General features: G+C 36.9%; 1 protein-coding gene across 2 annotated transcripts in view; it reads left to right on the forward strand.

The window, feature by feature from the left end:
- LOC137277945 (potassium channel subfamily T member 2-like) overlaps positions 1-14149 on the forward strand; it is an 87731-nt gene that overhangs the window by 17371 nt on the left and 56211 nt on the right. For both annotated transcript variants that reach the window (XM_067809958.1, XM_067809959.1), the window contains exons 3-4: positions 5201-5297; positions 8831-8890. In XM_067809958.1, the coding sequence (XP_067666059.1) occupies positions 5201-5297; positions 8831-8890 (157 nt within the window). The remainder of the gene's footprint in view (positions 1-5200; positions 5298-8830; positions 8891-14149) is intronic.

A 14149-nucleotide genomic window follows, 5' to 3' on the forward strand; every position in this document is an offset into this window, starting at 1 on the left:
CTAAATTAGATATGGATATTTACCAAAATACCTGAATAATCACATAAAAATGTTCTGCATTTGTTTGTCAACGTTTTTTTTAAATAGGAAGTATTAGGCTAAAACTGTAGTTTTGGTGAGAACTTACAAGTGCGTTACAAATCACTGTTCTTCAACTTGCTTAGCTAGGTTCTGGACCTATAGAACATAACAGAAACTGTTGTATTGTGGTTTTAAAGTGCTAGATTAGACCAGAGTATGTTACTATGTCTGCCAGCATCACGTCTATGTGCTTGGGTTTCACCAAAGTGGTAGAAAAAACTCATGTTTGAGGTGTTACAGGAAAGAAATTATATGTTTAAGAAGCTTATTGAATAAGCAAATTGGTCAGAAGTCCACCCTATAGTTCTTGACCGGTCAGTGGGAGGTTTGAGTGGAAGATAATGATGTGTTTTCCGTGTAGGGTCTCAGGGTCCAGTTCCTCTATTCACTTTGTAACATGAAAGACATCTAGAGATATATACTTGTGTAAGTTGGTGAACCATGGCACGATGGAACGTTATCACCAACTTCATCAGCCATCATAGGCAGCTGACATGTAGTTTGTTAGATTATTACTGAAAGGTCGGTCATTTGGACAAATTTCCACATGAATGGAGGACGTAGTGGAGAATTTTTGAAAAGATGTGGAACTTTTTTAAAGCATTAGAAACCATCTGGACTGTACTTTGTTCAGCATGGTTAATAAGCTATTGTCCAGCACCAAGATTTAAGAAATTCTGGTCAGCTGATGTTTTTCTACTGTATAGTTGTGGAGACATTGAGCCATGTGAAAACACAATACATTCTGTGGAGACTCAGGTAGAAATAACATTAAGGTTGAAAAGAAACCTCAGTGAGAAAAGAGATTCAGAGGTTTTGGAAAATGTTGACCTGCCTGATTTGGGGATAGAACATTTCATTAGGGGATGGGACAAAATATTGTCCAGGGATGGAGAGACAAATTAATACACCTGTAGGGTACCGACACTTAAGATTGCAGTATCTGATTTAAGGATTGGGGTACATTGCCAAGTACATGCTGTCAATAAAATATAACAAAATACATTTGTTGTGAGCGCCAGATTTTCTGATAGTTCAACATGTATTGGCAGCTCATGTGACAAAAATTTAAACATTTTTTTTATTTCGCAAAGCACGCAGACACCTGAATAGGCGAATATGTGACAATGATTATGTCTGCATATTCCAAACGCTATATGTGTGGGATGGTGTGTAGGTCTTGGCAGGACTGTGATCACCTAAATTCATGTCAGGTAGAGAGTGATATATATATATATATATATATATATATATATATATATATATATATATATATATATATATATATATATATATATATATATATATATATATATATATATATAGCATTAAATACAAGTATACTTATTACTCTTAAGATAAATTTGTTGAATTCTGATTGGTTAATAGCCAAAACATATGAAACCATGTAGGCGGATTTGCCAGGGTGTACAAAGTGTATAAATCTGTCTTGTGAAACACTTCACAGGTTGTACAAATGACCTTGACCATTGGTGGAATGTGGCAGCCAAATGGCAAATCCCTTCGAAATTGAATATATATAATTATGAGTATAAAAACAGTTATTTAATTGTTGCCACAAATTCATGTTTGTGCCAATAAATGTATCTAAAAAATAGAATGTTTCTGTATTTCACTTCTTGTTTAACAAAACCTCAGATTTGATCATTTTTTATCATAAAGTAAGGCATCCTGAGTTATCTCCCTTTATGATCATTCATGTTATATTACGGTGAAACAATTTGTGTCTCATTCTGCTGAATGCTGAATGTCGTTGTTTAAAGAAAAAAGCTAATAAATTTGTCACACGATATTTGGAAAAAGTGATATATAGCATTTAATACATGTAGACATATCTACTAGAATCCCCGTCAGTATGTGCCAGTTCAGCATGTCGGTTGTTGTGTTTGTGCCCATCAGCACATTGCCTAAGCCTGACTAGGCTGAGGGAGAGACCTTGTTATGATATTATGCTAAATAAGAAGAAGGCTTTTATGACATGAATTAAGTCATAAATGTAAACCACAGCAAGAGCAGTCAGGAAGGATGCAGTTTATTCAGGATGTGTGACATTCAATGTACAACACAATGGGCGGTGACAGTTAGGATTAGCGTCATGCAAGTAATGGAATTAAAACACTCAAGACATTCATATCATGGCTACAACTAGCCTTTGGATTAGATCTTCATTCAGACAATTGTTGTCCCAAGTTGGTTGCTGTTATGTTATCTCATACCTCTCACTTGGAAGTCAGATCCAGGTTTGGCATTGGCTAAGGCATTCGCTTAGAACATCATGGTAAAAACACAGGTTTGATTCACTATGGGTACAATGTGTGAAGCCCATTTCTAGTGCTGTGATATTGCTGGAATGTTGCTGAAAGCGACATAAAACTAAACTGTTTCGCTCCTTCCCTCAAAACTCACCCACCCACACTCACTCACTGCCTCACTGACTGACTGACTGACTGACTGATTAACTCACTGTATTCTTACAGATAAGAGAAGTGTTTTTTGCATTTTCGTTTGTCATCATTTCTCAAACTGTCATTATTCTGTGTTGATAAAGACTATGTGTGTTGACACGTTTCTGAAACTCCATCTAAAAAAATGAAATTCAGACCATCTGATGACAACTGTTTTGGTTAATCTTATTAAACTCATAGCATTGAATGCTTAGGTTATGACTATGCTTGTTAATGAATTTTGTTGTGTGAGTGTAATTGTAAAGTCTTTTCTGCACAGAAAGGTAAGCATGCATTGGATCAAAGGCGTCTAACAACAAACAAAAATAATTGCTTCTGTAAAATTGTTTCTTTTTCCTTAAAAAAAATATACATGCCAATTTTTCACTTTAGTGATAAGATGTTTTTCTATAACATTTGTTGTATTCATATGATCCCTGTGAGAAAAATATTGAAAAAAATGAAAAAATGGTTGAAATATGACTAGAGACATGTAAAATATGAGAAATGTTTGGCCGTGATGCTGACGTTTGTACTCAAACAATCATGCGTAAATGGCTCCATCGCTGTGTGTCACCTGACCCCTGATCTTTGACAGATGACCCCTGATCTTACCTCTGACCCATTTGCCTCTGCTGTTACAAACACAAGGAATAGTTGTTGGCTTCTTGCATGCACAATCAGAATGATCCTCTGTTCTAACAAGAGAAAAATTATGCTGTCACTGTAAAAAATGTGACACAAATTCATTAAGAATAATGCTATTGTCCTTAAACAGTGAGAAAGTTTTGTACGGAAAACAAAACACTTCATGTTACTTTATACAGATATATAAATATATTCCTGCATGGGAAGCTGAATCTAGTTTACATTCCAAATCTATTAAGTTTCAATGCATAAATACATCAGAAATATGCAGATATGTAAATCTATTCCTGTATGGGAGGTAGAGCCCAGTTTACATTGTTATATCTTACTTTCAATGCATAAATATCTCAGGAATATGAATTTAATATGTGGAATTCTGTAACGTGAAATTAGACAAAATTATTTTCAAAACTATCTTAGTTTAGAGTGACTTGCATTGACACAAATTTCTTTTGAAACCCCACTGTGACATGTGATGGCATCATGTTCTGTACAGGGACATGACACTTGATGGTTTGGCTGTCGTCAAGGTGATGCCAGAATCCGCTTAGTGTCATGTAATGATAGGCAGGGTCAGTGAGTAAGTTAGATTTAGAAGCTGAACAAATTGCAATTGATTTTGAGTGGATGGATCTCATCCCAATCTTTTTGTTATGTCACATCTTGTATATTTCATCCATATCTAGTATATCATGGCATTCATTTGTATACAAACAATATTTTGATTTTTTGGTTATCTTTGAGTGAGTGTGTGAGTTTAGTTTTACGCAGCACTCAGCAATATTCCAGCGATATGGTGGCGGTCTGTAAATAGTCGAGTCTGGACCAGACAATTCAGTGACCAACAACATGAGCATCGATCTGTGCAATTAGGAACCGATGACATGTGTCAACCAAGTCAGCAAGCCTGACCACCCGATCCCGTTAGTCGCTTCTATGACAAGCATAGTCACCTTTTATGGCAAGCATGGGTTGCTGAAGGCCTATTCTACCCCTGGACCTTCACGGGTCAGTTATCTTTGAAAGGAATAAGACCAACAGTTACTGATGTGAACCAGAAAATATATTTCTGAGTACTTTGAGTGAAAAATATATTTTGTAAGGTTAAGACATCAGGTGCATTAAAATACATCCAGCTAGAAATGGCATGTTATTAAAGATATCCATTTTAACAAATATTCAGTCTTTGCAAAATATTTAAAGTGATGATATGGAATAACAAAATATTAACAATAGTGTTTCAGAAGTCCTGTAGTAAATGTGATATTGAGGCCAGATATATTGCAGTGTAAATATAGACAAATTCTGTAGACTATATCTTGATACAGTCATTCATTACAAGCCCAAGCTGTATTCAACCCATCTTTTAAAGGAGTTAACAGAAAGTCCGATCTGAATTGCTGCACAGAAGAAAAGGAATATGACAAGTGCTACATACTGTGGCTACTTAAAAAGTAGTTACACAGCACACTCAATATTGGTATAGTGCATATCACAGCTTTCTGTCTGGTCTTGTTATTTATTGTACACGGTGTTGCGTGTTTGAGATGGAGCAGATTTTGTTGCTTAGGCACACCCTGTATAGAAATGTGCTCTTAGGTTATTATGTGTATGTGGTCAGGTTGAGAAAATCAGGAGTAGTTGATGTAAGTAGCAGTGTAAGCATATTGAGAGAACTGCAGTAGTTATGTGCGAGTTATTGATTGAGGAATGCTCATTCAGAGTTTTTTTTGTTTTTCTTTAAGTTAGAGAGAGAGAGAGAGAGAGAGAGAGAGAGAGAGAGAGAGAATGAGCTGATTGTATCATAGGGTGTTAATCTCATTCAAGATTAGACGCAGATTGATCTTAAAGTTGGTTAAGAGATTTTCATAGGATCAGGTCAGAGTCTGGAAAGAGGACAGTGCTTCCTGTGGTTCTAGCTGAGTCTGGTTTGTAGATGCATGCAAATGATTAACGTGTCATATGCTCTTGTCTGAAAACATTGACATAAGGTTCTTCTGTTTCAGGATTATGCAGTACTATATTTGACTTGGCTGTGAAGACCATTGTGTGTACACTGTACGTTACACGAGTCTGCATTGATGACTTGGAAGTCTATGCCTGGTAAGATGCTGTTCCCATGTTTAACGCAGCCGCCTTTGCATTTAAAGGTCCACAGAGCTCAGTCGTCCATGGCCCTGCATTTGTCAGTGCAGAGTTGCAGCCCTTAGTGCTGAATCAGAATGCTTGGTTCAAGGCCAGGTTTTAGACTAACAACTAGTCTCTGAAATGAAGATATTGTACTGCAAAAAGTTCATAATGAAAGAAACTAGAATGAAATTAAAAGGAGGCCTGAGACTTTCTTAGACTTGCCACATTTGCTTGTGTGGGCTTTCTTGGTTATATTTGCTTCAGGGTCTGTAAGAGAGACTAGTACCTGCCCTTATTATGTTTCTAGTTGTCAGTCTATTTGTGTTTCTGGGTTCTTCTCAGTCGTAGACATATTCATTTTGCATGACACCGACAGTAAATTTCACCTTTAAGAACCCAGGTCTGTTCTTGCCACAGGCGCGATAGTCTAGCTTAGTGGTTACAGTACTTGCTCGTCATGCCTGGGTTCGATTCCCAACTTGGGTAAAATGTGTGAAAACCATTTTTTATGTCCCCATGGTCCCATATAGCATTCATACTTGGCCCAAAGTGGCATAAAACCCAACTCACTCACTCACTCACTCACTCACTCACTCACTCACTCACTCACTCACTCACTCACTCACTCACTCACTCACTCACTCACTCACTCACTCACTCACTCACTCACTCACTCACTGCTCACTCAAATTCTTTTAGTGCACCAGGATTTATTGCAACATGTTTCCATTCCTGCTACCTTCTTGTTTTCATTGAGATGTTAGACACTTAGGTTCGGTTCACCAGGTCTACACATTCTTCAGGACTCGTGCTCATAAGAAACAGCAAATATCACCAGAGAATCTATCATTTGCAGAATTGAAGCACAAATTAGGGCAATGCTGGCATGTTTTGAGCATGATTTTAACAAATATCAGATAAAACAAACATCAAATAAACTGTTCTTGTAACATTTAAGACACTATGCATGTTCTAGGGCAATTTCCACACTTGAAACATCGTTTTTAACAAGCCTTGACAAGACTGAAACTTTCAGTCAATGCACTCCTACACTTCAAATAGAATTTTGAAGCCACACAGGACATCTTGTCTGTCGAGTATCATGAATACGCCAGTGCTCTCTCAGAGTGCTATTTCACATGACAAATGTTAAAAAAGACATTCAGACAAAATTTAAGCTGGAACATCAGCCTTTTCTCTGTCATGATAAGATGTTACTACATTGTTAAGAAGCTAATTCATCATTCCAGTTTGACAGTTGCATAAAAAGCAGTGTCCTACCTGTACTGGTGTAAAATGAAGGGGAAAGTGTCTTGCTGAGGGTGGGCAATGAAAAGTGACCTTGACCTTTTTCTCAGGTGCTTTGTTGACCTGTTAAAGTTGATTTCTCATCTTCATGTGGTTATTGGATTAACATTACTCTTGATTCAGATTCATGTCAGGTTCCTTTAGGTTCTCAAATGACTAATTAACTTGTAATACAAATTAGAACTGATTCTGGAGAGATATGCATATGTACTGTAAAACCTTCTCAATCAGTTTTAGTTTAGTTTATTCATATATTTTTGTGAAAATTATTCTGCCATATTTTTGTGAATATAATATTTGCATATGTTTAATATATACCCTGGTATTGTGTTGAGTCAAAGAGCCTGTATTGCTGTTGTATGCTTCATTTCTGTTTTAATACACTGGGCTTATTTTGTGGAATAAATTGGTGCACACAGGTACTGGTGCAGAGCTGGTTATCTTCATTATTAATGTGCACATTTGTGCATACAAATTTTATATTGCACATTTTCTTTAAAATCAAGTATCATATAGACCTGCAGGGCCTTGTTATGCAGAAGACTTTGCTTCAAGGTATATATTTTTACAGACAGGGTCTTAGCACTGTATATAAGGTGCTTAGGTGTCTCAGGTCAGTGTGACCATATACTTCATTGCCATTTATTTATGTTGTGAGCCCCCTGTGTATAAAATAGCGATGCAGCTTGAAAATCTTTGTTAGGTGCTATTGTTCATGAAGACAATATAATATCTTTAATTTAACTCAAAAAATAATTCAAAGCCACATTGAAATTTAAATCAGTATACTTAAAGTTTGTATGACTGAAGGGTAACCATTGTATTTCAGAGAGAGCGCAAATGAAATTTTAGAATTATTCAAAACTTTTGTAAGGCACAATTATGAATGTCTACTAACAGAAGAGACAAGACCCTTGCCATTATCTCGCTAGACTGACAAATGACTACATTCAATTGACCTTGACACTGACAATGACTAAGATGCAATGTAGGAAGATTCAACCATGAGGATAAAGAAATCTATTAAATAGACAGTTACATACAGTCAAGTCTCATTAATCCGACCTCAGTAACCTGACAATCAGCTTTATCCGATGCTTTTGTTGGTAATAAATTGAATAAACTTAATTTAGTCCCAATTTCAACATCCTTATTAATCTGACAATTTGTTGTGCAACAGGTGATGTTGGATTTAACGAGACATGATTGTATACAATTTTCAACTGAATTGTTTTGCACTGATGCAGAACGAAAAAGCTATTTTATACAACTAGTTTCATTAAGGAAGTTTTTTTTTTTTTAAAAAAAACTTGTAACTCTTAAATTTGTTTACATGCACAAGTGCACTGGAGCACTCACTAGTGTTTGTGTCAATGACAAAATTGTGTTATGAGTTAAGAGTTCATGATGGAAGATTGTGTCCCTCAAGTTCCTGTTTTGTAATCGCTAACATACCGAGCAAGGAAATTTCCTATGTTTTTAGGTCAATTTGTGTAAAGGTCATAATGTTGTATTTTCACTCATTTTCACAATAATGAAAGGTTGTATTTAAAACAGAACTTATGTTGTTAACAGTGGGGTTATACAAACAAACAAGCAAACAAACAAGCAAACAAAAAACACATTCTCATGATATTATGAAAACTGGACAACTGACTGTGCTTTTAAGTGATTTCTTACAGATGTGGAAAGAGTTTTGTCTCTTAAATTGACATTCTCTATACTCACTCACTCACTCACTCACTCACTCACTCACTCACTCACTCACTCACTCACTCACTCACTCACTCACTCACTCACTCACTCACTCACTCACTCACTCACTCACTCACAGATCTTATTTCTACTGACACATGAATTTCCTGGGGCAGAATAGGCCTTCAGTAACCCATGCTTGCCATAAGAAGCGACTAACGTGATCGGGTGGTCAGGCTCACTGACTTGGTTGACACATATCATTGGTTCCCAATTGCACAGATCGATGCTCATGTTGTTGATCACCTGATTGTCTGATCCAGACTTGATTATTTACAGACCTTCGCCATATGGCTGGAATACTGCTGAGTGTGGTGTAAAACTAAACTCACTCACTCACTCTTATTTTTACTTGCTTTCTCATGCCACCCCGGTCTGGTCTGTTACTGTATCATAACAATACAACATAAAACATTCTCTTGATAATTTCTTCTTTCTTTCAGCCATGGATCTACATGTAATGAAAATTCCACAGAAGTTGCTGTAGTGGACCATATCAACTGGTGAGTGAGAGAAGAAACAGGAAAACAAAGCTAGGGCCAACTGACATTCTTTACCGGAGCCTAATAAAACCTTCACAATCTCCATGTTCTGCTCCAGGTAGCAAGTATCCTTGTGTTGAATGAAACAAAGGCATCATTACAATTCCCGTTAATTTCAGGAAGTCTCTATGATAACATGTTACAGTGATTTATGTACCGCTGAACTGTATACATCCGTAACGTCTCGTTGATGTGCTGGTACATGTACATGGTCCGGGAGATGGTTAGTGTAGTTTGAGGTAGACTCTGTCAACGTACAATGTTTATAACATGGTTTCATAGCAAATTTGTAGAGAGACTGGTCAAATATGATCTGTAGACATTAATCCCCCCGTATAACTTCTGGCAAATTTCCAAACTCATATATAATTCACACAAATTTTATTATTCAACGTAACACTCCATTCAGGTTGTAATATCTTTTGGTCAACTCACCCCTCTTTCACCCCACTAAAGGGTCTGTCAGGTCCACGTGCAAACGGCACATTAATTATGCATCGTTCTGTTAGCATGCAGAGTGGACAACACACACAGTTTCATAGCAAATATGGAAAGAGACTGATCAAATATCTTCTGTACACATAAAATCCACTCAAGGACACAGAACCAGTTTAGTAGTTTTCACTGTGACTGGTGGCCATGTTGAGATGTTAGTATCTCTCCAAGCAACATGCGTTGCTAAACCGAGCCATTAATAGCTGCCATACTGCTGAGCTTAATGTGACAGTCACTCACTCACTCCACTGCTACACATATCAGCACTTTGTTTTATTGCATCAAGATTATGGAGGTTTTGGACCCGTGTAGGTCCAGGTTACAATTGGCCTTAAGCAACCCATGCTTGCCATGAAAGGTGACTAATGGGATCGGGTGGTAAGGCTTGCTGACTTGGTTGGCAAATGTCATCAGTTCCCAATTGTGCAGATCGATGCTCATGTTGTTGATCACTTGGTTGTCTGGTCCAGACTTGATTATTTACAGACTACCGCCTTATGGCCGGAATATTGCTCACTCACTCCCTTGCTATGTCTGTCTTGAGGATATACATTCACAGATGTTGAACAGGTTCTGTTTATGCCTTGATATGTGAATGAACATTCACTTTTAACTTTTTATGGAAGATGCTTATATGAGGTGTCTGTCTTTGCTCTTTATTTCAGTCTTATTTTTCAGGAAAATCAAACCCAAATCCATGAACTGCAACAGATTTTCTGCAATGATTTCCTAATATTGAACGATGTATTGAATTGTACTGAGCAAAAGGAGTTTAGAAAGGGTGTTTTTACAAAAAAAAATTTTCTTAAGACAGAGCACTTGCTTTGTTGAATTGTAATTTGATTCATTTAGATTTTTTTCTTGAAAAAGTAGACATATATATTCCCAGTATCTTTCACAATTACCCAACTGTAATCAAGTTAGCATTCCATGAGCCACAATTGGAGATTAGTTGTCCACAATCTTCAGGTGGCCTCCACCATAAGACCAGCTACTACCTGTTGACTGTTTGACTGTAACCTTCTCCCACAGCTAATATAGGGCCTGACATCATGCTTGTTCCAACTTACTAGACTTACAGGTTTAACTCTCTTTCTGTTTGCCTCAAGTTGAGATTGGTTGTCCACAATGTCTGTATATCATTCATCTTGAGGGTGGCACCACAAGAAGACCAGCTACTACGTGTAAACTGTTTGACAATATACCACTTTTCCAAGGCTATACAGGACTGATCTTCATGCCTGTTTCATCTGACAGACTGACAGGTTTAACTCTCATTCTATGTGCCTCAAGTGGAGATTGGTTGTCCACAATGTCTGTATATCGTTCATCTTGAGGGTGGCACCACGAGAAGACCAGCTACTACGTGTAAACTGTTTGACAGTATACCAATCTTCCAAGGCTATACAGGACTGATCTTCATGCCTGTTTCATCTGACAGACTGACAGGTTTAACTCTCATTCTATGTGCCTCAAGTGGAGATTGGTTGTCCACAATGTCTGTATATAGTTCATCTTGAGGGTGGCACCACGAGAAGACCAGCTACTATGTGTAAACTGTTTGACAGTATACCTCTCATGCAAGGCAACACAGGACTGATCTTCATGCCTGGATCATCTGACAGACTGACAGGTTTACCTCCGTATTTTATGAAATCCTCATCTATTAACTACTGGAAACTATTCTGGATCGATTTCCTTTGTCTCTTGTGTGGTAGTTTCAGGCCTATACATGCACATATGCACAAGGAAATGATATTTTTATGAAGCAACTGACGGAAAGTGTCAAGCAAAAGGATGAATTTTATGTCTTGTGAAACCTGTCACAGTGTTTGTCTCAGTTGAGCCAGTTAAAGACATTGTATAGTCTAGTTGAAGCTATATTGCTTTATTAGTTTCTGCTGTGCTTTTTCATGGTCAGACTGTCCTGGTGCATTTACCTCAACACTGTCTTTTTATTTCCATTTTTGTTCCCACTGTACAAAATATTTAGTAATGTACTATCCATATACACACAGACACAGACAGACAGACAGACAGACAGACAGCCACACACAAACACACACACACACGCATATGCAGACATGCATGTTAAATGCATGAAAGTTGAATGAAAAGATTAACTCAGAAATCAAATTAGAACTTTATGTACAAGTACAATTTACATTAGCATTCTTAAAGAATGCTACAAGTTCAGAGTAAAACCACTTCTGGAAACCTAAAATTTATTAATAAAGTCTGTAGACTAAAATGCAATTTTAAATTGTTGGCATTATTTTTAAATAAACTTTGTAAAAGGAGACACAACTTAACAAGAAATAATACCATTCAAAAGTAAAATTTTTTCTTCACTGTGTTCACGCATACAATAAAACAATTACCTTTCCGCACCCCATTCCTTAAAGTGAATATAATGCTTTGACAGTTGTAAGCCTACTTTTAAAACATATGTGACTGTTATCTTTGCGCTGCAGACTATTGGTTTCAAGGGCCATGGTCCCACTACTATTGTTTAGTAGTAATGTCAGAGAGTCCAGGGTCATCTTCTGTCAAAACCATTGTCATCTTTCAACGTGCGACTAATTGTTCAAGGGAATTCTTATCATGCTCATCCTTCATTTAGACTGGTGTATGTAAATAATTTTCAAATAATTTCACAGTGGAGGTTGGCAAAGTGTAACACAGGTGCTTGTATGGGATGTTTTCTGCTCTATCTTCTCCTGAACTCTGTTGAAGTATAGCATGGTAACCTCATAGAGGGATTGCATGTTTAAGTTACTGTATCTTAATGGCATAAAACCCACATCTTTTTGACAACATTTCGTTTTATGGAAATCTGTTGTTTCTGGTTTCATTTAGATTTCTGGAATTCACTGCTTCTTGTTCATTCCTGTTCTTAATGGGCGATAATTCAACAAGAAATATATATATATAAAAAGACTTAAAGTATCTGCTTGTTTGATTTGCTATTTATTTAACAAGTTTGTTTCCCTCTATTATGTGATCACTTATGTCATTCTGATTTATGTAAATTAAGGCAGCCAGGTGTAAATACTCCTTTATGATTTGTTGGGTGGGGTTGAAATTTAGAATGTATTGATATGAGATGCTGAATAGCAGGTGTTGCAATGACTGCTGCAAGGATTGCTGGATAGAACCCACACTGTTGAGTTGGTCAGATGTTAATTTCAACTCGCTTATCATATCTCTCCTTGTATATATGGCGAGTTTTTCATACCTGAAATCAGGTGCCTGAGAAATGGGGTCGCCATATACACAGGCTGGAAAATCTCACAGTTTTTTCTAACTGGTATTGTCAACCAGTCACATTTGATTTGAAACAACTTTCCAACTTGTTCTGGTGATGTATGTTGTTCAAGGTTACAGGGGTATAGACATAAGAATTAAATTGAAGGTTTGTAGTGGAAGCTGTTGCTTATAAGTGCAGGTGCAATACGATATACTGCATGCATTTCAGGATATTTCATCATAAATTTGTTCATTCAAGTGACTTGTAGACCTGCACAAGTCTTTGTGGCAATAATTATTTTTTAAATCAGAACATTTTGAATATGTAAATGATAAGAGCAAGTTGCTGCCATAAAAGACTGGTGTACCTAGACTGTTGTCTTATCTAGATTTGCCTGATGTAAGGACACATTTACTATACGTCATAGTTCTGTAAAGACTTGAGAAATGCTGCATGAGTTACAGAATTTTTGAAATTATTGTCAAATTTCAAGTTAGATGCTTAACCAGTTCAACAGGTGTGACTTGCTAAAATCCTGAAGAGAATAGGATAGTATACATGTTTTAAGTACTTGACCTGTGATTCAGAAGCAAACCAAATACTAAACATCCATACTTTGTCTAAAGTTTGGATGGACCTGGACCAGCTTGAGTGTCATGGCCGCCACCTGGTCCTAATCTTCATGAGTTCCAGTTTCATTCAGATGATTGTTTTGAATGAGATCGTGTCTACTGGTGTCTCTCTTGGGTAGAGCATTACAGTCATAGCTCTTGTTGTCCATGACATTTGCCATTTAATGTTCGGGAAAGATACTGCTTGGTGTAAGGGTAAAACAGGAACATGAATCACATATAAATGGATTGAATTTCGGTATGATGAAGACAGTCGTGTAGATGTTTAGAGAACTGTGTGTTGTGTGATGTATCATATTCGTTAAGTACATGCGGCTGATACATAGGGTGACAATTACAGTTAAGTCCATGTACATTGTCAGTTGCATCTGAATATAATGTAGATTATGGGGTCGAAAAAGTCCTCAGAGGAAAAGTGTTAAAAATTAGAAAGGCTGGGTAAATGTATATCTTAAGTTTTTTTATTATTTGGACTATTTTTCTGGTGGACATTTTTCAAAGTCAAATTTAGTGTTTTTTCACCTGTGCTTTTTTTTCGAACGCTATAATGTAGTCCCATGAGCATTAAATTGGTCAGTGGAATTCGGTATTCAGTACCAGTACATTATAAATATGCTAAATCCTGATGCAATAAAACAATTTCCTGATGTGTTTAGCAGTGTGAGTGAGTGAGTGAGTGAGTGAGTGAGTGAGTGAGTGAGTGAGTGAGTGAGTGAGTGAGTGAGTGTTGTGTTAAGCTGCATCAGTAGTACTTCAGCTGGAGAGATACAAACATCTCAACATGGCCACCAGTCACACAGAAATGCTACTAAACTACCACTGTGTCCTTGAGTATATTTTATG

The sequence above is a fragment of the Haliotis asinina genome, chromosome 3 (assembly GCF_037392515.1).
Source record: "Haliotis asinina isolate JCU_RB_2024 chromosome 3, JCU_Hal_asi_v2, whole genome shotgun sequence".
Classification (NCBI taxonomy): Eukaryota; Metazoa; Mollusca; class Gastropoda; order Lepetellida; family Haliotidae; genus Haliotis; species Haliotis asinina.